Source organism: Procambarus clarkii, chromosome 89, assembly GCF_040958095.1.
Source record: "Procambarus clarkii isolate CNS0578487 chromosome 89, FALCON_Pclarkii_2.0, whole genome shotgun sequence".
NCBI classification, from domain to species: Eukaryota; Metazoa; Arthropoda; class Malacostraca; order Decapoda; family Cambaridae; genus Procambarus; species Procambarus clarkii.
In genome coordinates, this window is record NC_091238.1 from 9,695,191 (window position 1) to 9,719,951 (window position 24,761).

General features: G+C 42.6%; 2 protein-coding genes across 2 annotated transcripts in view; both read left to right on the top strand.

The window, feature by feature from the left end:
• Positions 1-24,761, top strand: part of LOC123773407 (mucin-2) — a 65,015-nt gene that overhangs the window by 5,903 nt on the left and 34,351 nt on the right. The gene's annotated exons all lie outside the window — the stretch shown is intronic.
• LOC138359121 (glutamine-rich protein 2-like) lies at positions 268-22,053 on the top strand. The gene is made up of 3 exons (XM_069317837.1): positions 268-305; positions 3,318-3,919; positions 22,013-22,053. Exons 1-3 carry the CDS (start codon positions 268-270, stop codon positions 22,051-22,053), a joined length of 681 nt encoding a protein of 226 aa, XP_069173938.1.

Sequence of the window (24,761 nt, forward strand, 5' to 3'; positions counted from 1 at the left end):
TCCACTAATGTACAGATTCCTGAGCTTCTCGAACTCTATCATATCTACATTTGAAACTGTGTATGGAGTCAGCCTCCACCACATCACTGCCTAATGCATTCCATTTACTAACTACTCTGACACTGAAAAAGTTCTTTCTAATCTCTCTGTGGCTCATTTGGGTACTCACTTTCCATGTGTGTCCCTTTGTTCGTGTTCCACCCGTGATAAATAATTTGTCCTTATCTACCCCTGACAATTCCGCTGAGAATTTTGTATGTAGTGATCATGTCTCCCCGAGCTCTTCTGCCTTCCAGCTACTTGAGGTACAGTTCCTCAGCCTCTCCTCGTAACTCATGCTTCTTAGTTCTGGGACTAGCCTAGTGGAATATTTCTGAACTTTCTCCAGCTTTGTCTTGCGCTTGACAATGTATGAACTTTGTGCTGGGGCCGCATATTTCAAGATCGGTCTGACATGTATATTATATAAAGTTCTAAATGATTCCTTACACAAGATTATAAAGGCAGTTATGCTTTTAGCTAATGTTAACCAGCCTCGCATACTCTTCTGACGATATTTTTTTGATGTGGGCTTCAGGAGACAGGTTTAGTGTGATATCAACTCGTCGATCTTTCTCCTTGTCCGTTTCGTGAAGGACTTCATCTCCTGTTTCCACTACCTAGTTTCATTACCTTCCATTTACTTGGGTTGAACTTTAGTAGCCATTTGTTGGACCATTCCTTCAGTTTGTGTGTGTCATCTTACAGTCTCTTGCTATCATCCTCGGTTTTAATCATCCTCATAATTTTGCATCGTCAACAAACATTGAGAGGAACGAGTCTATACCCTCTGGGAGATTATTTACATATATCAGGAACAGGATAGGTCCAAGGACTGACCCCTGCGGGACTCCACTGGTGACGTCTCGCCCCTCTGAGACCTCACCCCTCACAGTGACTCGCTATCTTCTATAGCTTAGGTATTCCCTTTTCCAATGGCGTACCTTCCCTTTCACTCCTACCTGCTCTCCAGCTTATTCACTAGTCACCTATGGGGTACTGTGTCAAAGGCTTTCTGGCAATCCAAAAATATGCAGTCTGCCCATCCCTCTCTGTCTTGCTTGATTTATGTCGCTTGGTCGTGGAATTCAATTATCCCCGTGAAGCAAGATTTGCTGTCCTTGAACCAATGCTGATGTGTTACAAAGTTCTTTTTGCTCCAGATGTTTTACTAGTTTTTACGCACAATATTCTCCATCTCCTTGCATGGTATGTAAGTTAGGGACACTGGCCTGAAGTTCAGTGCCTCCTGTCTATCACCCGTGTATATCGGGACTATATACAATACACTATACATACATACATACACACAGATGGTGGACGTAATTTATCTTTATATACCATGTCAAGTCATGGTTCAGTTCCAGTAATCTTTCCACATAGCTCATTCCTCTAAGCTCGGGGACTAGCCTGGTGGCATACCTCTGAACCTTTTTGAACTTAGTTTTGGGTTTGACTAGAAGTGGACACCAGGCTGGAGCCACATATTCCAGGATTGGTCTGACATATGTGGTAGTCAAGGTTCTGAATGATTCCTTACACAAGTTTCTGAAGGCAGTTCTTATGATCACCAGCCTTGCATACGCCGCTGATGTTATTCTTTTGATGTCAGCTTTGGGGGACAGGTCTGGTGTGATATCAACTCCCAGATTTTTCTCTCGTGCACACACTTGAAGGTTTTCCTCTCCCAGCTGGTACCTTGGGTTTGGCCTCTTGCTCCCTACGCCTATCTTCATTATTTTGCACTTGCTCGAGTTGAACTCAAGTAGCCATTTGGTGGACCATTACTTCAGTCTGTCTAGGTCATCTGCCTCTTGCTGACTTCCTCTGTCTTAATACTTCTCATAATTTTAGCATCATCAGCAAACATTGAGAGGAATGAGTCTATACCTTCTGGAAGATCATTCACATATATCAGAAACAGGATAGGTCCCAGTACAGAGCCCTGTGGGACTCCACTTGTGACTTTACACCAATCTGAGGTTTCACCACTCACAGTGACTCTCTGCTTCCTGTTGTTTAGGTTTAGGGAGCCGGCGGCTGAGCGGACAGAACACTGGACGCGTGATCCTGTGGTCCCGGGTTCGATCCCGGGCGCCGGCGAGAAACGATGGGCAGAGTTTCTTTCACCTTGATGCCCCTGTTACCTAGCAGTAAATAGGTACCTGGGAGTTAGTCAGCTGTCACGGGCTGCTTCCTGAGGGTGGAGGCCTGGTCGAGGACCGGGCCGCGGGGACACTAAAGCCCCGAAATCATCTCAAGATAACTTTAAGATAACCTCCCTTATCCATTGAGGCGCACACACACTCTGTGTGTGTGTGTGTGTGTGTGTGTGTGTGTGTGTGTGGGGGTGTGTATTCACCTAGTTGTGCTTGCGGGGGATGAGCTCGGCTCTTTGGTCCCGCCTCTCAACTGTCAATCAACTGGTGTACAGGTTCCTGAGCCTACTGGGCTCTATCATATCTACATTTAAAACTGTGTATGGAGTCAGCCTCCACCACATCACTGCCTAATGCATTCCATCTGTTAACTACTCTGACACTGAAAAGTTCTTTCTAATGTCTCTGTGGCTCATTTGGGCACTCAGCTTCCACCTGTGTCCCCTTGTTCGCGTCCGTCCAGTGTTGAATAGTTTATCCTTGTTTACCCTGTCGATTCCCCTGAGGATTTTGTAGGTTGTGATCATGTCCCCCCTTACTCTTCTGTCTTCCAGTGTGTGTGGGTGTGTGTGCGTAGGGGGGATTGTCAGCTACCCCCCCCTTCCCCCACACACACACACACAGAGTGCGGCAGTGTAGCCATCACAGCCCAGCAAGTATCACCATTGAGGGCGGCATAACTGTACCAGCCCCGCGGGGTATGGAAGACGTCTCCCACCTCACAATTATCTTGTAATCACCATCTTCCGATCTCCTCCCTCTACCTTAACTGCTCCCTCCCTCCCTCCCACCCCACCGGCGCCGCCCGTGACACCTTGAGGAGCTCCTCCATCACTCAGGATGACGGCCGCTCCCTCAATCCCGTTGCCAGGATGGTGAAAAGCCCTTCCGGGTCCTTGTTTACGTTGTACCTGGTACTGGTGGGGGTACTGGTGGGGTACTGGTGGAGGTACTGGTGGGGGTACTGGTGGGGGGTACTGGTGGAGGTACTGATGGGGGGTACTGGTGGGGGTACTGGTGGAGGTACTGGTGGGGGGTACTGGTGGGGGTACTGGTGGGGGTACTGGTGGGGGTACTGGTGGAGGTACTGGTGACAGTACCTCCAGTACCTCCTGACAGTGGTCAGGAGGGACTTCCTCAGCCTGACAGTGGTCACGAGGGACTTCATCAGCCTGACAGTGGTCAGGAGGGACTTCCTCAGCCTGACAGTGGTCAGGAGGGACTTCCTCAGCCTGACAGTGGTCAGGAGGGACTTCCTCAGCCTGACAGTGGTCAGGAGGGACTTCCTCAGCCTGACAGTGGTCAGGAGGGACTTCCTCAGCCTGACAGTGGTCAGGAGGGACTTCCTCAGCCTGACAGTGGTCAGGAGGGACTTCCTCAGCCTGACAGTGGTCAGGAGGGACTTCCTCAGCCTGACAGTGGTCAGGAGGGACTTCCTCAGCCTGACAGTGGTCAGGAGGGACTTCCTCAGCCTGACAGTGGTCAGGAGGGACTTCCTCAGCCTGACAGTGGTCAGGAGGGACTTCCTCAGCCTGACAGTGGTCAGGAGGGACTTCCTCAGCCTGACAGTGGTCAGGAGGGACTTCCTCAGCCTGACAGTGGTCAGGAGGGACTTCCTCAGCCTGACAGTGGTCAGGAGGGACTTCCTCAGCCTGACAGTGGTCAGGAGGGACTTCCTCAGCCTGACAGTGGTCAGGAGGGACTTCCTCAGCCTGACAGTGGTCAGGAGGGAGAAAGAGAGTGGAGGAGCTGGCGACCCTCCAACTGTAGTGTCCTGGCCTCCTCGTGTAGGCTCTTAACAACAACAACACTGTCTCTCTCTCTGGGGTCTCTCTGGCTCTCCCTGTCTCTCTCTGGGGTCTCTCTGGCTCTCCCTGTCTCTCTCTGGGGTCTCTCTGGCTCTCCCTGTCTCTCTCTGGCTCTCCCTGTCTCTCTCTGGGGTCTCTCTGGCTCTCCCTGTCTCTCTCTGGGGTCTCTCTGGCTCTCCCTGTCTCTCTCTGGGGTCTCTCTGGCTCTCCCTGTCTCTCTCTGGGGTCTCTCTGGCTCTCCCTGTCTCTCTCTGGGGTCTCTCTGGCTCTCCCTGTCTCTCTCTGGGGTCTCTCTGGCTCTCCCTGTCTCTCTCTGGGGTCTCTCTGGCTCTCCCTGTCTCTCTCTGGGGTCTCTCTGGCTCTCCCTGTCTCTCTCTGGGGTCTCTCTGGCTCTCCCTGTCTCTCTCTGGGGTCTCTCTGGCTCTCCCTGTCTCTCTCTGGGGTCTCTCTGGCTCTCCCTGTCTCTCTCTGGGGTCTCTCTGGCTCTCCCTGTCTCTCTCTGGGGTCTCTCTGGCTCTCCCTGTCTCTCTCTGGCTCTCCCTGTCTCTCTCTGGGGTCTCTCTGGCTCTCCCTGTCTCTCTCTGGGGTCTCTCTGGCTCTCCCTGTCTCTCTCTGGCTCTCCCTGTCTCTCTCTGGGGTCTCTCTGACTCTCCCTGTCTCTCCCTGGGGTCTCTCTGGCTCTCCCTGTCTCTCTCTGGCTCTCCCTGTCTCTCTCTGGGGTCTCTCTGGCTCTCCCTGTCTCTCTCTGGGGTCTCTCTGGCTCTCCCTGTCTCTCTCTGGGGTCTCTCTGGCTCTCCCTGTCTCTCTCTGGGTCTCTCTGGCTCTCCCTGTCTCTCTCTGGGTCTCTCTGGCTCTCCCTGTCTCTCTCTGGCTCTCCCTGTCTCTCTCTGGGGTCTCTCTGGCTCTCCCTGTCTCTCTCTGGGTCTCTCTGGCTCTCCCTGTCTCTCTCTGGGGTCTCTCTGGCTCTCCCTGTCTCTCTCTGGGGTCTCTCTGGCTCTCCCTGTCTCTCTCTGGGGTCTCTCTGGCTCTCCCTGTCTCTCTCTGGGGTCTCTCTGGCTCTCCCTGTCTCTCTCTGGGTCTCTCTGGCTCTCCCTGTCTCTCTCTGGGTCTCTCTGGCTCTCCCTGTCTCTCTCTGGGGTCTCTCTGGCTCTCCCTGTCTCTCTCTGGGTCTCTCTGGCTCTCCCTGTCTCTCTCTGGGTCTCTCTGGCTCTCCCTGTCTCTCTCTGGCTCTCCCTGTCTCTCTCTGGGGTCTCTCTGGCTCTCCCTGTCTCTCTCTGGGTCTCTCTGGCTCTCCCTGTCTCTCTCTGGGTCTCTCTGGCTCTCCCTGTCTCTCTCTGGGTCTCTCTGGATCTCCCTGTCTCTCTCTGGCTCTCCCTGTCTCTCTCTGGGTCTCTCTGGCTCTCCCTGTCTCTCTCTGGGTCTCTCTGGCTCTCCCTGTCTCTCTCTGGGTCTCTCTGGCTCTCCCTGTCTCTCTCTGGGTCTCTCTGGCTCTCACTGTCTCTCTCTGGCTCTCCCTGTCTCTCTCTGGGGTCTCTCTGGCTCTCCCTGTCTCTCTCTGGGTCTCTCTGGCTCTCCCTGTCTCTCTCTGGGTCTCTCTGGCTCTCCCTGTCTCTCTCTGGGTCTCTCTGGCTCTCCCTGTCTCTCTCTGGGTCTCTCTGGCTCTCCCTGTCTCTCTCTGGGTCTCTCTGGCTCTCCCTGTCTCTCTCTACTGTCTCCCTGCCTCTCCCTGTCTCTCTCTGGGGTCTCTCTGGCTCTCCGTGTCTCTCTCTGGGGGTGTCTGTGGGCCTCCGTGCCTCCCCCAGGCCACATAACACCCCCCCCCCCCCGAGCCACAACACACAGGCCAGCGGTGGCCGCGCCTCACAATAGAGCGGGCCGCCGCCGCCGCCACTCTGGGTAATGGCGCGTGTTGGGTGGTGGATCCCGCGCGAGATGAGGTGATTATAATGGTGATTTATGAGCCTGCTGAGAAGGCACGCGCGTGCGTGTGTAAGCGACCGGACACGCTCACGTAAACACATTCACACACGCGCAACACAAGGTCGCGCATGCTGATGTACACCCACACACACACACTAGTGTACACCCACACACACACACTAGTGTACACCCACACACACACACCAGTGTACACTCACACACACCATGTACACCCACACACACACACCAGTGTACACCCACACACACACACCAGTGTACACCCACACACACACACCAGTGTACACTCACACACACACCATGTACACCCACACACACACCAGTGTACACCCACACACACACACCAGTGTACACCCACACACACACACCAGTGTACACTCACACACACACCATGTACACCCACACACACACACCAGTGTACACCCACACACACACACACCAGTGTACACCCACACACACACACCAGTGTACACTCACACACACACCAGTGTACACCCACACACACACACCAGTGTACACCCACACACACACACCAGTGTACACTCACACACACACCATGTACACCCACACACACACACCAGTGTACACCCACACACACACACCAGTGTACACCCACACACACACCAGTGTACACTCACACACACACCATGTACACCCACACACACACACCAGTGTACACCCACACACACACACACCAGTGTACACCCACACACACACACCAGTGTACACTCACACACACACCATGTACACCCACACACACACCAGTGTACACCCATACACACACCAGTGTACACCCATACACACACCAGTGTACACCCACACGCACCACCAGTGTACACCCACACGCACCACCAGTGTACACACACACGCACACACCAGTGTACACCCACACACACACACCAGTGTACACCCACACACCAGTGTACACCCACACACCAGTGTACACCCACACACCAGTGTACACCCACACACCAGTGTACACCAGTAGTAGGGAAGGCGCCTCACAGGTACCTTTTTTTCTGGGAGAAAAAAGGTACCTGTGCGCCCCAAGGGTTTCAGGTAAATTTAGAATATCCCCTGTGCGCCCCAAGGGTTTCAGGTAAATTTAGAATATCCCCTGTGCGCCCCAAGGGTTTCAGGTCCAAAGGGAAAAAAAGTGCCTGTGCGCCCCAAGGGTTTCAGGTCCAAAGGGAAAAAAGGTACCTGTGCGCCCCAAGGGTTTCAGGTCCAAAGGGAAAAAAGGTACCTGTGCGCCCCAAGGGTTTCAGGTAAATTTAGAAATATCGTCTGTGTGGAGCCAGGGTTTTCAGGTAAATTTGTCAGTCACAGATTTTAGAAGTTGTTAAAGTTCTTATGAGAAAAATAATTTCCGAGACTTAGAAGTTTGTTAAAGCCTTATGGGAGAAATTCAAATAACGTGTGTAGCACTTTAGGGTTTCCAGGAGAACTCTACGGACATATTTTACATGTTTTCAACTTACAAAATCGTCTATGTAAGCCTTAGTTATTCATATAAATTTAGAAAATCACCTGTGTAAGTCATTGTTTTCAGGGTTTCGTACATCACACCCCCCTCCCTCCCCCCCTTACCTCGCAATCTGTCGCCTCACCTGTGTTTACTTTACGCCCGGTCAGCCAGACCTCTTATCTTATGTTATCTTCTCATAATATCTGGACCGTCCCTCCTCTCTCTCTCTCTCTCCTTTCATTCAGTTCAACTATTTTCCAACATCGTATGTTTGCTCCTTTTCATTAAGCAAGTCAGTATGTTTGCTCCTTTTCATTAAGCAAGTCAGTTTTACACAAATAAATCATGTTAGTAAGCAAGTTCTAGCTCACGTTCCCCACCTTAGTCCCCTGTCGTATAAAGAATACTATCATTCCAATCCCTCTAAAATTTAAAAATAATCATATTTCAAATGTAGTTCAATACAGTAATTTAGTTACCAAGCTCCAGCTCTTGTCCTCCGCCTTAGCTCTCTCTCGTATCTTCGTTAGTATCAGTCCAATTTCCCTGAAATTTCTACCCTCTGTATTTCAGACATAGTTTAGTAAATGCAAACAATTATCAAACTCTAGCTCTTGCCCCCAGCTAGTTCATTTGTACAAAATCGTTAGTAACAGTCCAAATTCCCTGAGATTTTTAGCCTCTGTATTTCAGACACCGTAAATAAGATCAAAACAGTTACCAAGCTCCAGCTCTTGTCCTCCGCCTTAGCTCTCTCTCGTATCTTCGTTAGTAACAGATCAATTCCCCTGAAATTTCTACCCTCTGTATTTCAGACACCGTAAATAAAATCAAGTCAGTTATCGAGCTCCAGCTCTCGTCCCCGCCTTAGTTCTCCTTCGTATCTTTGTAAATAACCCATCAATTTCCCTAAAATTAAAAGCAGACATACTTCAAAGTTAGTAAATAAGATCAAGTCAGTTACTGAGCTCCAGCTCTCGTCCCCGCCTTAGTTCTCTTTCATATCTTTGTAAATAAACCATCAATTTCCCTGAAATTTTTACCCTCTGTATTTCAGACATAGTAAATATGAAGTAAACAATTATAAAACTCTAGCTCTTGTCCTCTGTCCAAGCTCACTTTTGTAAAATCATTACTCTCAGTCCAAATCACCCAACTACATTTTCAGACATAGTAAATAAAAACCAGTTCAGTTATCAAGTTTCAACTCTTGTGCCCCAGCTTAGTTCATTTGTACAAGTTCTTTATTTTCCAACTAAATCACCCTGAGATTTAAGATCACCGTATTTCTAACGTAGTAAAATTAATAGGGGCATTAACCAAGCTCCATTCCCTCTGCCTTAGATCATCAGACATAAATATTTTCGATCAAGTCCGTCTCCAGCTTAACTCTTACCCTTTCCCTCCCTTACCTTCTCATCCCCAACTTATCCAAACCTTCAATAATCATACTGTATTTGCATATTTTCTCTATATTCACTGTGTTCTTCATATTCTCATCCGTGTTCACTCCATGTTCTTCAAATGTTCACAGTCCCATTCAGTTCATATTTTCACAAGTATCTCCATTTTTTATGTAATCTTTCTCTTAGTCTCATTATGTTCTCTACAAATTCTAGTCATATTTTCTATGTTTTCATATTCATCACATGTTCTCTTTACAACTTTTATACTCAATATTCATGCTAACTTCCATATTTTGTGTTCTTTGTCAATATTCATGTTCTCAATGTTCTTAGCTTGTTCTTCACATGTTCAGTGTTCATTCTTTGTATTCCCTATGTTCCTTATCATGTCTTCATATTCTCTATAAGTTCATATTCCCTGCATGTTCACTCTATTCATCAACTGTTTCTTACATGTTTTCTGTGTTCACCGTATGTTCACTGTGTTCATTCCCTTACTTAACCTCAATTTTTTATGTTCTTTGTTTCTTCCATTCACTAACTAGTTCTTTGTCAAATAATATTATACTGCATTACAGTTCCCTCAACAATTTTAGTCACCAAGTTTTTATTTGCAAAACTATGTCAAAGTAATTCTCGTAGTCAACTTAATAGTTCTACCAACCCCGTTCTTAAACAAATCTACACTTTATTCAGTTCCAAATTTACAAAGACAAACCTTTCTTGTAACTTCTTAACTAAAAATCTTTCGCCAATCAACTGAAACATAGTCACTTTCCTCATTTCTCAACTAAACTTATTATCCAGTCAACTAAAAATAGTCAGAAATAGCCTCGTTCAACACTGTTCTTAACTAAAACAACCTTTCTCTTAGCTAAAAATTGTCAAAGGAAACTTTTTCAGCACTTTCTTAACAGGCGCTATGTTTCATCAAGAAAAATTGTCAAAGGAAACTTTCCAAAACTGTTCATAACTAGCTTTTATCCATCGTCAATCAACTAAAAATAATAACTTTCATCATTTCTTAACTAAACTTATTCCCCCAGTCATCAGAAAATAACAGTGTTCTTCATGTTTCATTGTCATTTCATAACTAAAATTAACCATCAATCAACAGAAAAAGCCATGTTCATCATGTTTTGTCTTTTTGCTTAACTAAAATTATGTTTTTTCAAGTAAGAAAAAATAACCAAAGATATCTTTCATAGCTGTTCTTAACTGACATTATACTTTGGGGGAGCACAAAAATAGTCTCCCTCGTCATGTTTTATCTTTTCCTTAACTAAAGTATTCATCAGTCAACTAAAAAAATAGTTACTTCATCATGTTTCCTTGTCATTTCTTAACTGAAATATCACTTCGCTCATTTAAAATAGTCATGTGTAACCTCTTTCCAACACTGTTCTAACTAAAGCAACCTTTCACATCGCTAAAATAGTTACTTCATCATGTTTCCTTGTCATTTCTTAACTGAAATATCACTTCTCTCATCTGAAATAGTCATGTGTAGCCTCTTTCCAACACTGTTCTTAACTAAAGTAGCCTTTCACTTCGCTAAAATAGTCATATTCATCGTTGTTCCTAACTAAAATATATGTCGTTAAGTAAGAAATATAGTCAAAAACACTCTTCCAGACATCAAGGACTCACTCTCGTTCATCAAAGTTGTTTCAAAGACATCAAAGTTATTCAAAGAGCTAACAAAAGTTATTCTCAGAGTCACCTTCGTTCTTCAGAGAAACTTTCCAAAACATCTTTATTCATCAAAGTTATTCTCAGAGGCATAAAAGTCATTCTCAGAGCTATCAAACTTGTTCTCAAAGTCATCAAACTTATTCACAGAGTCATCAAAGTTAATCTAAGACATCATTTTTCATCAAAGATATTCTCTCTAAACCATCAATGTTCTTCTCTAAGACATAAAAGTTATTCTCAGAGTCACCTTCGTTCGTCAGAGAAACTTTCAAAACATCTTTGTTCATCAAACTTGTTTTCAAAGTCATCAAAAGTTAATCTAAGACATCTTCTTTCATCAAAGTTATTTTCAGAGACATCTAAAGTTATTCTCAGAGCTATCAAACTTGTTCTCAGAGTCATCAAATGTTATTCTCGAAGTCATCAAAGTTATTTTCAGAGACATCTAAAGTTAATTTCTATGTTATAAAGTTATTCTCAGAGACATCTAAAGTTAATCTTGGTCATCAAAGTTGTTCTCTAAACATCAATGTTGTTCTCCAAGACATCAAAGATGTTCTCAAAATCATAAAAGTTATTCCCAGAGCTATCAAAGTTAATCTCAGAGTTATCCAAAGATATTCTCATGTCCACAAAAAGTTATTCCAAGAGACGTCAAAGTTGTTTCAAAGACATCAAAGTTAATCTCAGAGTTATCCAAAGACATTCTCAGAGACATCTAAAGTTATTCTCTAAGACATCAAAGTTGTTCTAAGAGTTATCAAAAGTTATTCTCAGTCATGATATGTTATTCTCTAACTCACTTCCATTCATCAAAGACATTCTCTAAGTCCTGAAAGTTATTCTCTAAGACAACAAAGTCTTTCTCAGAGCTACCAAAGATGTTCTCTAAATCATAAAAGTTAATCTTAACTCACCTTCGTTCATTAGAGAAACTTTCCAATCCATATTCGTTGACCAGAGTTATTCTCAGAGTCATCAAAGCGATCTCTAATTCATCTTCGTTCTCCAAAGTTGTTCTCTAAGACACCTTCATTCATCAAAGAAACTCTCCTTCTTCCATCATGTTATTCTTTAAGACATCTTCAGTCATAAAATTTTCTCTCCAAAATGTAACTAGTTCAGCTTTTCATACCAAACCTGCATTCTGTTAAAACATATTTTCTTAGTTGCTTTACCCTAAAACTGTTCTCTGAACTACACTGTTCAAACCTACGTAACCTATCCTCTCCACCCAATGTTACTTAGTTAACGTAACGTTCCTAAACCTAGCTTTACCTATCCTAACATAACTTACCTTACCTTCCCTAACTTAACCTAACTTTACTTTACCTATCCTAACTTAACTTGCCTTTCTTAACCTAACTTTACCTATCCTAACATAACTTACCTTACCTTCCCTATCTTACCTAACTTTACCTATCCTAACATAACTTACCTTGCCTTCCCTAACTTAACCTAACTTTACCTATCCTAACTTAACTTACCTAACTTATTCTGCTTAACATAACTTACCTTACCTTCCCTATCTTACCTAACTTTACCTATCCTAACATAACTTACCTTACCTTCCCTAACTTAACCTAACTTTACCTATCCTAACTTAACTTGCCTTTCATAACCTAACTTTACCTATCCTAACATAACTTACCTTACCTTCCCTATCTTACCTAACTTTACCTATCCTAACATAACTTACCTTACCTTCCCTAACTTAACCTAACTTTACCTATCCTAACTTAACTTACCTAACTTATTCTGCTTAACATAACTTACCTTACCTTCCCTATCTTACCTATCCTAACGTAACCTAACTTGGCTTACCTAACTTAATCTTACTTTCCCAAACTGATGTATCCTAACTTATCTAGTCCAACCAGACATGATCTAACTTAAGTATTCCTTCTTGTCTTTGTGTTTCGTCAATCATTGTCTCATATTCATTTACTCATTTCATTAGTTAATTTCTCAAATGGTCACTTATGCATTTCAATGCTATTTGTTAGAGATTGGATATTAAAGCATTTCAAAGAATTATAATTTCTCAAATGGACGTTTTTGCATTTCAAGTGCTATTTGTTAGAGATTGAATATTTAAGCATTTCAAAGAATTTTTGTTATATATGGGCATTTACTCATTTCAAGGGATAATTTCTCAAATGGACGTTTTTGCATTTCAAGTGTTATTTGTTTAAGATTGGGTATTTAACCATTTCAAAGGATTTTTGTTATATATGGGAACTTACTCATTTCAAGGGATAATTTCTCAAATGGACGTTTTTGCATTTCAAGTGTTATTTGTTTAAGATTGGGTATTTAACCATTTCAAAGGATTTTGTTATATATGGGAACTTACTCGTTTCAAGGGCTAATTTCTCAAATGGTCATTTTTGCAGATCAAGGGTTATTTGTTAAAGTTCATCAAGTTGCCCATAAGTTGTATTAGTAGGTTCTATCTTATGTTCTTATTCCCCAACCCTTTAACCTAACCTTTCAGATGTAGTTTGTTGAATATATTATCCTTTTCCTAACCTTTCAGATGTAGTTTTGTTTCTCCTTTTTGTATATTTTTACCCAAACCATCTTTCCTTCTTTACTTTGATTCTCCTACTCCTTCTAACCCTCCTTTTCTATCTCTCTCCCTTATTCTCTCTCTTCCTCCCCCTCTCTCTCCCTCATTTGCTCAAATGCTCTCTTGTTTCTCAAATTCAAGTCTTATTGCTCCCATTCTCACACCCTCATTCTCATTCACTTAGTTTTTCTTTTTCTCAATTCAAGTCTTATTGCTCCCATTCTCACACCCTCATTCTCATTCACTTAGTTTTTCTTTTTCTCAATTCAAGTCTTATTGCTCCCATTCTCACACCCTCATTCTCATTCACTTAGTTTTTCTTTTTCTCAAATTCAAGTCTTAGTTCCCCCATGCCCACACTCTCTCTCTCATTCTCTCTTCTTTGGTCCCATTTTCTTCCGCCCCCTCTCTCTTACTCCTTGCTCTTCTTTCATGCTCTCACTCCCTTGAGCTCTTGTTTCTCAATTTCAAGTCATAGTAGATCTGATTCTTTACTTTTGTAATTTTATTATTACTAAGATAAAGAATGAACTTATATGTGAAAACAAAGTAAAGAATGAAAGAAGGTTAAGTGGGATGGTGGGTTTGGGTAAAAATATACAAAAGGAGAAACAAAACTACATCTGAAAGGTTAGGAAAGGATAATATATTCAACAAACTACATCTGAAAGGTTAGGTTAAAGGGTTGGGGAATAAGAACATAAGATAGAACCTACTAATACAACTTATGGGCAACTTGATGAACTTTAACAAATAACCCTTGATCTGCAAAAATGACCATTTGAGAAATTAGCCCTTGAAACGAGTAAGTTCCCATATATAACAAAATCCTTTGAAATGGTTAAATACCCAATCTTAAACAAATAACACTTGAAATGCAAAAACGTCCATTTGAGAAATTATCCCTTGAAATGAGTAAGTTCCCATATATAACAAAAATCCTTTGAAATGGTTAAATACCCAATCTTAAACAAATAACACTTGAAATGCAAAAACGTCCATTTGAGAAATTATCCCTTGAAATGAGTAAATGCCCATATATAACAAAAATTCTTTGAAATGCTTAAATATTCAATCTCTAACAAATAGCACTTGAAATGCAAAAACGTCCATTTGAGAAATTATAATTCTTTGAAATGCTTTAATATCCAATCTCTAACAAATAGCATTGAAATGCATAAGTGACCATTTGAGAAATTAACTAATGAAATGAGTAAATGAATATGAGACAATGATTGACGAAACACAAAGACAAGAAGGAATACTTAAGTTAGATCATGTCTGGTTGGACTAGATAAGTTAGGATACATCAGTTTGGGAAAGTAAGATTAAGTTAGGTAAGCCAAGTTAGGTTACGTTAGGATAGGTAAGATAGGGAAGGTAAGGTAAGTTATGTTAAGCAGAATAAGTTAGGTAAGTTAAGTTAGGATAGGTAAAGTTAGGTTAAGTTAGGGAAGGTAAGGTAAGTTATGTTAGGATAGGTAAAGTTAGGTAAGATAGGGAAGGTAAGGTAAGTTATGTTAGGATAGGTAAAGTTAGGTTATGAAAGGCAAGTTAAGTTAGGATAGGTAAAGTTAGGTTAAGTTAGGGAAGGTAAGGTAAGTTATGTTAGGATAGGTAAAGTTAGGTAAGATAGGGAAGGTAAGGTAAGTTATGTTAAGCAGAATAAGTTAGGTAAGTTAAGTTAGGATAGGTAAAGTTAGGTTAAGTTAGGGAAGGCAAGGTAAGTTATGTTAGGATAGGTAAAGTTAGGTAAGATAGGGAAGGTAAGGTAAGTTATGTTAGGATAGGTAAAGTTAGGTTAAGAAAGGCAAGTTAAGTTAGGATAGGTAAAGTAAAGTTAGGTTAAGTTAGGGAAGGTAAGGTAAGTTATGTTAGGATAGGTAAAGCTAGGTTTAGGAACGTTACGTTAACTAAGTAACATTGGGTGGAGAGGATAGGTTACGTAGGTTTGAACAGTGTAGTTCAGAGAACAGTTTTAGGGTAAAGCAACTAAGAAAATATGTTTTAACAGAATGCAGGTTTGGTATGAAAAGCTGAACTAGTTACATTTTGGAGAGAAAATTTTATGACTGAAGATGTCTTAAAGAATAACATGATGGAAGAAGGAGAGTTTCTTTGATGAATGAAGGTGTCTTAGAGAACAACTTTGGAGAACGAAGATGAATTAGAGATCGCTTTGATGACTCTGAGAATAACTCTGGTCAACGAATATGGATTGGAAAGTTTCTCTAATGAACGAAGGTGAGTTAAGATTAACTTTTATGATTTAGAGAACATCTTTGGTAGCTCTGAGAAAGACTTTGTTGTCTTAGAGAATAACTTTCAGGACTTAGAGAATGTCTTTGATGAATGGAAGTGAGTTAGAGAATAACATATCATGACTGAGAATAACTTTTGATAACTCTTAGAACAACTTTGATGTCTTAGAGAATAACTTTAGATGTCTCTGAGAATGTCTTTGGATAACTCTGAGATTAACTTTGATGTCTTTGAAACAACTTTGACGTCTCTTGGAATAACTTTTTGTGGACATGAGAATATCTTTGGATAACTCTGAGATTAACTTTGATAGCTCTGGGAATAACTTTTATGATTTTGAGAACATCTTTGATGTCTTGGAGAACAACATTGATGTTTAGAGAACAACTTTGATGACCAAGATTAACTTTAGATGTCTCTGAGAATAACTTTATAACATAGAAATTAACTTTAGATGTCTCTGAAAATAACTTTGATGACTTCGAGAATAACATTTGATGACTCTGAGAACAAGTTTGATAGCTCTGAGAATAACTTTAGATGTCTCTGAAAATAACTTTGATGAAAGAAGATGTCTTAGATTAACTTTTGATGACTTTGAAAACAAGTTTGATGAACAAAGATGTTTTGAAAGTTTCTCTGACGAACGAAGGTGACTCTGAGAATAACTTTTATGTCTTAGAGAAGAACATTGATGGTTTAGAGAGAATATCTTTGATGAAAAATGATGTCTTAGATTAACTTTGATGACTCTGTGAATAAGTTTGATGACTTTGAGAACAAGTTTGATAGCTCTGAGAATGACTTTTATGCCTCTGAGAATAACTTTGATGAATAAAGATGTTTTGGAAAGTTTCTCTGAAGAACGAAGGTGACTCTGAGAATAACTTTTGTTAGCTCTTTGAATAACTTTGATGTCTTTGAAACAACTTTGATGAACGAGAGTGAGTCCTTGATGTCTGGAAGAGTGTTTTTGACTATATTTCTTACTTAACGACATATATTTTAGTTAGGAACAACGATGAATATGACTATTTTAGCGAAGTGAAAGGCTACTTTAGTTAAGAACAGTGTTGGAAAGAGGCTACACATGACTATTTCAGATGAGAGAAGTGATATTTCAGTTAAGAAATGACAAGGAAACATGATGAAGTAACTATTTTAGCGATGTGAAAGGTTGCTTTAGTTAGAACAGTGTTGGAAAGAGGTTACACATGACTATTTTAAATGAGCGAAGTGATATTTCAGTTAAGAAATGACAAGGAAACATGATGAAGTAACTATTTTTTTAGTTGACTGATGAATACTTTAGTTAAGGAAAAGATAAAACATGACGAGGGAGACTATTTTTGTGCTCCCCCAAAGTATAATGTCAGTTAAGAACAGCTATGAAAGATATCTTTGGTTATTTTTTCTTACTTGAAAAAACATAATTTTAGTTAAGCAAAAAGACAAAACATGATGAACATGGCTTTTTCTGTTGATTGATGGTTAATTTTAGTTATGAAATGACAATGAAACATGAAGAACACTGTTATTTTCTGATGACTGGGGGAATAAGTTTAGTTAAGAAATGATGAAAGTTATTATTTTTAGTTGATTGACGATGGATAAAAGCTAGTTATGAACAGTTTTGGAAAGTTTCCTTTGACAATTTTTCTTGATGAAACATAGCGCCTGTTAAGAAAGTGCTGAAAAAGTTTCCTTTGACAATTTTTAGCTAAGAGAAAGGTTGTTTTAGTTAAGAACAGTGTTGAACGAGGCTATTTCTGACTATTTTTAGTTGACTGGATAATAAGTTTAGTTGAGAAATGAGGAAAGTGACTATGTTTCAGTTGATTGGCGAAAGATTTTTAGTTAAGAAGTTACAAGAAAGGTTTGTCTTTGTAAATTTGGAACTGAATAAAGTGTAGATTTGTTTAAGAACGGGGTTGGTAGAACTATTAAGTTGACTACGAGAATTACTTTGACATAGTTTTGCAAATAAAAACTTGGTGACTAAAATTGTTGAGGGAACTGTAATGCAGTATAATATTATTTGACAAAGAACTAGTTAGTGAATGGAAGAAACAAAGAACATAAAAAATTGAGGTTAAGTAAGGGAATGAACACAGTGAACATACGGTGAACACAGAAAACATGTAAGAAACAGTTGATGAATAGAGTGAACATGCAGGGAATATGAACTTATAGAGAATATGAAGACATGATAAGGAACATAGGGAATACAAAGAATGAACACTGAACATGTGAAGAACAAGCTAAGAACATTGAGAACATGAATATTGACAAAGAACACAAAATATGGAAGTTAGCATGAATATTGAGTATAAAAGTTGTAAAGAGAACATGTGATGAATATGAAAACATAGAAAATATGACTAGAATTTGTAGAGAACATAATGAGACTAAGAGAAAGATTACATAAAAAATGGAGATACTTGTGAAAATATGAACTGAATGGGACTGTGAACATTTGAAGAACATGGAGTGAACACGGATGAGAATATGAAGAACACAGTGAATATAGAGAAAATATGCAAATACAGTATGATTATTGAAGGTTTGGATAAGTTGGGGATGAGAAGGTAAGGGAGGGAAAGGGTAAGAGTTAAGCTGGAGACGGACTTGATCGAAAATATTTATGTCTGATGATCTAAGGCAGAGGGAATGGAGCTTGGTTAATGCCCCTATTAATTTTACTACGTTAGAAATACGGTGATCTTAAATCTCAGGGTGATTTAGTTGGAAAATAAAGAACTTGTACAAATGAACTAAGCTGGGGCACAAGAGTTGAAACTTGATAACTGAACTGGTTTTTATTTACTATGTCTGAAAATGTAGTTGGGTGATTTGGACTGAGAGTAATGATTTTACAAAAGTGAGCTTGGACAGAGGACAAGAGCTAGAGTTTTATAATTGTTTACTTCATATTTACTATGTCTGAAATACAGAGGGTAAAAATTTCAGGGAAATTGATGGTTTATTTACAAAGATATGAAAGAGAACTAAGGCGGGGACGAGAGCTGGAGCTCAGTAACTGACTTGATCTTATTTACTAACTTTGAAGTATGTCTGCTTTTAATTTTAGGGAAATTGATGGGTTATTTACAAAGATACGAAGGAGAACTAAGGCGGGGACGAGAGCTGGAGCTCGATAACTGACTTGATTTTATTTACGGTGTCTGAAATACAGAGGGTAGAAATTTCAGGGGAATTGATCTGTTACTAACGAAGATACGAGAGAGAGCTAAGGCGGAGGACAAGAGCTGGAGCTTGGTAACTGTTTTGATCTTATTTACGGTGTCTGAAATACAGAGGCTAAAAATCTCAGGGAATTTGGACTGTTACTAACGATTTTGTACAAATGAACTAGCTGGGGGCAAGAGCTAGAGTTTGATAATTGTTTGCATTTACTAAACTATGTCTGAAATACAGAGGGTAGAAATTTCAGGGAAATTGGACTGATACTAACGAAGATACGAGAGAGAGCTAAGGCGGAGGACAAGAGCTGGAGCTTGGTAACTAAATTACTGTATTGAACTACATTTGAAATATGATTATTTTTAAATTTTAGAGGGATTGGAATGATAGTATTCTTTATACGACAGGGGACTAAGGTGGGGAACGTGAGCTAGAACTTGCTTACTAACATGATTTATTTGTGTAAAACTGACTTGCTTAATGAAAAGGAGCAAACATACTGACTTGCTTAATGAAAAGGAGCAAACATACGATGTTGGAAAATAGTTGAACTGAATGAAAGGAGAGAGAGAGAGAGAGGAGGGACGGTCCAGATATTATGAGAAGATAACATAAGATAAGAGGTCTGGCTGACCGGGCGTAAAGTAAACACAGGTGAGGCGACAGATTGCGAGGTAAGGGGGGGAGGGAGGGGGGTGTGATGTACGAAACCCTGAAAACAATGACTTACACAGGTGATTTTCTAAATTTATATGAATAACTAAGGCTTACATAGACGATTTTGTAAGTTGAAAACATGTAAAATATGTCCGTAGAGTTCTCCTGGAAACCCTAAAGTGCTACACACGTTATTTGAATTTCTCCCATAAGGCTTTAACAAACTTCTAAGTCTCGGAAATTATTTTTCTCATAAGAACTTTAACAACTTCTAAAATCTGTGACTGACAAATTTACCTGAAAACCCTGGCTCCACACAGACGATATTTCTAAATTTACCTGAAACCCTTGGGGCGCACAGGTACCTTTTTTCCCTTTGGACCTGAAACCCTTGGGGCGCACAGGTACCTTTTTTCCCTTTGGACCTGAAACCCTTGGGGCGCACAGGCACTTTTTTTCCCTTTGGACCTGAAACCCTTGGGGCGCACAGGGGATATTCTAAATTTACCTGAAACCCTTGGGGCGCACAGGGGATATTCTAAATTTACCTGAAACCCTTGGGGCGCACAGGTACCTTTTTTCTCCCAGAAAAAAAGGTACCTGTGAGGCGCCTTCCCTACTACTTACACCCACACACCAGTGTACACCCACACTCCAGTGTACACCCACACACCAGTGTACACCCACACACCAGTGTACACCCACACACCAGTGTACACCCACACACCAGTGTACACCCACACACCAGTGTACACCCACACACCAGTGTACACCCACACACCAGTGTACACCCACACTCCAGTGTACACCCACACACCAGTGTACACCCACACACCAGTGTACACCCACACACCAGTGTACACCCACACACCAGTGTACACCCACACACCAGTGTACACCCACACACCAGTGTACACCCACACACCAGTGTACACCCACACACCAGTGTACACCCACACACCAGTGTACACCCACACACCAGTGTACACCCACACACCAGTGTACACCCACACTCCAGTGTACACCCACACACCAGTGTACACCCACACACCAGTGTACACCCACACACCAGTGTACACCCACACACCAGTGTACACCCACACACCAGTGTACACCCACACACCAGTGTACACCCACACACCAGTGTACACCCACACACCAGTGTACACCCACACACCAGTGTACACCCACACACCAGTGTACACCCACACACCAGTGTACACCCACACACCAGTGTACACCCACACTCCAGTGTACACCCACACACCAGTGTACACCCACACACCAGTGTACACCCACACACCAGTGTACACCCACACACCAGTGTACACCCACACACCAGTGTACACCCACACACCAGTGTACACCCACACACCAGTGTACACCCACACACCAGTGTACACCCACACTCCAGTGTACACCCACACACCAGTGTACACCCACACACCAGTGTACACCCACACACCAGTGTACACCCACACACCAGTGTACACCCACACACCAGTGTACACCCACACACCAGTGTACACCCACACACCAGTGTACACCCACACACCAGTGTACACCCACACTCCAGTGTACACCCACACACCAGTGTACACCCACACACCAGTGTACACCCACACACCAGTGTACACCCACACACCAGTGTACACCCACACACCAGTGTACACCCACACACCAGTGTACACCCACACTCCAGTGTCTGCCCTACGCTTGAAATCATCCAGCGACTAAACATCTATAATGTCATCCTCTTATTTCTTCCACGCATCAACAAGTTTTCCGAACCAGTATTTACCCAGGTCTTTTCAGAGTCTAAACTTATCCAGTTTGTATTCACTGTCTTGTGTTGTGGGTTGTGTTGATACATTATAAACATTACCTGTGTCCCCTTCCTTATGTCTTTTGTCCCTTTATGCTCCTCAGTTATGGCTTAGGGAGGCTTGTGATTCTTGGGTTGTGATTCCTGGGTTGTGATTCTTGGGTTGTGATTCTTGGGTTATGATTCCTGGGTTGTAATTCTTGGGTTGTGATTCTTGAGTTGTGATTCCTGGGTTGTGATTCCTGGGTTGTGATTCCTGGGTTGTGATTCCTGGGTTGTGATTCTTGAGTTGTGATTCTTGGGTTGTGATTCCTGGGTTGTAATTCTTGGGTTGTGATTCTTGGGTTATGATTCCTGGGTTGTGATTCTTGGGTTGTGATTCCTGGGTTGTGATTCTTGGGTTGTGATTCCTGGGTTGTGATTCTTGGGTTGTGATTCCTGGGTTGTAATTCTTGGGTTGTGATTCTTGAGTTGTGATTCCTGGGTTGTGATTCCTGGGTTGTGATTCCTGGGTTGTGATTCCTGGGTTGTGATTCCTAGGTTGTGATTCCTGGGTTGTGATTCCTGGGTTGTGATTCTTGGGTTGTGATTCCTGGGTTGTAATTCTTGGATTGTGATTCTTGAGTTGTGATTCCTGGGTTGTGATTCTTGGGTTGTGATTCCTGGGTTGTGATTCTTGGGTTGTGATTCCTGGGTTGTGATTCTTGAGTTGTGATTCCTGGGTTGTGATTCCTGGGTTGTGATTCCTGGGTTGTGATTCCTGGGTTGTGATTCCTAGGTTGTGATTCCTGGGTTGTGATTCCTGGGTTGTGATTCCTGGGATTATCTTCACCACTGTTGGTATGGCCACCAAACTGACAATCACAACGGGGCAAGATGGCGCTCAAGCGTATACACTATACCCTATAGTATAGGGTATATTGTATGGACTATACCCTATTGTATAAGGTATAGTGTATACCTCTTAATGTGTATCCAGGTGTGCAGGGGTCAGTTAAGGCCACCACAAGTGCTCACTGAATAAGCAGCATGTATACTTTTCTTATTGGCATCGTCCTGGTCTATTGTATACTGGGTGTATACACAGAGGAGCGGGTGTATACAGAGAGGAGCGGGTGTATACAGAGAGGAGCGGGTGTATACAGAGAGGAGCGGGTGTATACACAGAGGAGAGGGCGCAGGCCGCGAGGAGGCCGTATCCCAGCATCTTTGTGTAGATGAAGAGTCACAATAACGTGGCTGAAAAATGTTGACCAGACCACACACTAGAAAGTGAAGAGACGACGACGTTTCGGTCCGCCCTGGACCATTCTCAAGTCGATTGTGATGAGCCGAGGGAGACATGGACAATAGGTAAGGCAAGAGAGAGGTGAGGAGATGGAAATCTTAGAGGAAGGTGAGAGCAAGGCAAAGGTACGGAAGGTAACGTGTAATAATAGCAATAAGAAAGGGACCGTAAGAGAAAACCAGAGAAAGAGAGAAATAAAAGGAAGGGTAGGCTTATGTTAGGTCACGTTTGTTAGAAAGTTTAGAGCTTTTGAGTATGTGCTGTGACAGGGAAGAGTCAACAGCAACAAAGCCAGGACTCAGGTTCATGTTGGGTAAGTTGTGTATCAGAACTGTGGCGACAAGACGGCGTCTGTGTAGAGTAGAGGCAGGAAAGATTATTTTGGAGGAAGACCAATAGGATGATTAGAATCCCTAACATGATAGAAGAGAGCATTGTTAGTGTCTGCAGACTTCGACCACAACACTTCGTTTGTGTTCCTTAAGTCTGTCATTCAGTGTACGGTCAGTCTCGCCAAAGTATTGGAGAGGACAAGACGAACAGGAAATAGAGTAGACACCAGCAGCATTAGAAGCAGGAGGAGCAGTGTGAACTAGAGTGCTAGGAAGAGTGTTAGTTTGTTGAAAGGCGAGCTTTATGTCAAGAGGACGAAAGGCGAGCTTTATGTCAAGAGGACGAAAGGCGAGCTTTATGTCAAGAGGACGAAAGGCGAGCTTTATGTCAAGAGGACGAAAGGCGAGCTTTATGTCAAGAGGACGAAAGGCGAGCTTTATGTCAAGAGGACGAAAGGCGAGCTTTATGTCAAGAGGACGAAAGGCGAGCTTTATGTCAAGAGGACGAAAGGCGAGCTTTATGTCAAGAGGACGAAAGGCGAGCTTTGTCAAGAACACGAAAGGCGAGCTTTATGTCAAGTGGACGAAAGGCGAGCTTTATGTCAAGTGGACGAAAGGCGAGCTTTATGTCAAGAGGACGAAAGGCGAGCTTTATGTCAAGTGGACAAAGGCGAGCTTTATGTCAAGTGGACGAAAGGCGAGCTTTATGTCAAGTGGACGAAAGGCGAGCTTTATGTCAAGTGGACGAAAGGCGAGCTTTATGTCAAGTGGACGAAAGGCGAGCTTTATGTCAAGAAGACGAAAGGCGAGCTTTATGTCAAGTGGACGAAAGGCGAGCTTTATGTCAAGAAGACGAAAGGCGAGCTTTATGTCAAGTGGACGAAAGGCGAGCTTTATGTCAAGAGGACGAAAGGCGAGCTTTATGTCAAGAGGACGAAAGGCGAGCTTTATGTCAAGTGGACGAAAGGCGAGCTTTATGTCAAGAGGACGAAAGGCGAGCTTTATGTCAAGTGGACGAAAGGCGAGCTTTATGTCAAGAAGACGAAAGGCGAGCTTTATGTCAAGAGGACGAAAGGCGAGCTTTATGTCAAGAGGACGAAAGGCGAGCTTTATGTCAAGAGGACGAAAGGCGAGCTTTATGTCAAGAGGACGAAAGGCGAGCTTTATGTCAAGAGGACGAAAGGCGAGCTTTATGTCAAGAGGACGAAAGGCGAGCTTTATGTCAAGAGGACGAAAGGCGAGCTTTGTCAAGAACACGAAAGGCGAGCTTTATGTCAAGTGGACGAAAGGCGAGCTTTATGTCAAGTGGACGAAAGGCGAGCTTTATGTCAAGAGGACGAAAGGCGAGCTTTATGTCAAGTGGACGAAAGGCGAGCTTTATGTCAAGTGGACGAAAGGCGAGCTTTATGTCAAGTGGACGAAAGGCGAGCTTTATGTCAAGTGGACGAAAGGCGAGCTTTATGTCAAGTGGACGAAAGGCGAGCTTTATGTCAAGAAGACGAAAGGCGAGCTTTATGTCAAGTGGACGAAAGGCGAGCTTTATGTCAAGAAGACGAAAGGCGAGCTTTATGTCAAGTGGACGAAAGGCGAGCTTTATGTCAAGAGGACGAAAGGCGAGCTTTATGTCAAGAGGACGAAAGGCGAGCTTTATGTCAAGTGGACGAAAGGCGAGCTTTATGTCAAGAGGACGAAAGGCGAGCTTTATGTCAAGTGGACGAAAGGCGAGCTTTATGTCAAGAAGACGAAAGGCGAGCTTTATGTCAAGAGGACGAAAGGCGAGCTTTATGTCAAGTGGACGAAAGGCGAGCTTTATGTCAAGAGGACGAAAGGCGAGCTTTATGTCAAGAGGACGAAAGGTATTAGTAGAAGTTTAGAGTTTAGATATGAAGGGAAGGCAGAGTACAGTACTACTAGTGTTGGAAGCAGGTTTAAGATGAAAGAAATTTCGTTTAGCTTGAGAGTAGACACAGTTGATAAAATGTAAAGGATAACCAAGGCGAGAGAAAGATTTGTAGATAAAGGAAATTTCAGAATCAAGGAACTGAGGGTCGCTGATGCGTAGAGCGCGGAGGAAGAGAGAGACGAGGACACTTTTCTTAACAGAAGGA

What these genes read in the sequence shown, in the direction of transcription:
- LOC138359121 (XM_069317837.1), top strand. Translation starts at nt 268, where the DNA reads ATGTCTCCCCGAGCTCTTCTGCCTTCCAGCTACTTGAG. An exon ending in CTGCCTTCCAGCTACTTGAG is followed by an intron (nt 306 to 3,317) that starts GTACAGTTCCTC and finishes ACCTCCTGACAG; the next exon opens with TGGTCAGGAGGGACTTCCTC. An exon ending in ACTTCCTCAGCCTGACAGTG is followed by an intron (nt 3,920 to 22,012) that starts GTCAGGAGGGAG and finishes ATGTGTATCCAG; the next exon opens with GTGTGCAGGGGTCAGTTAAG.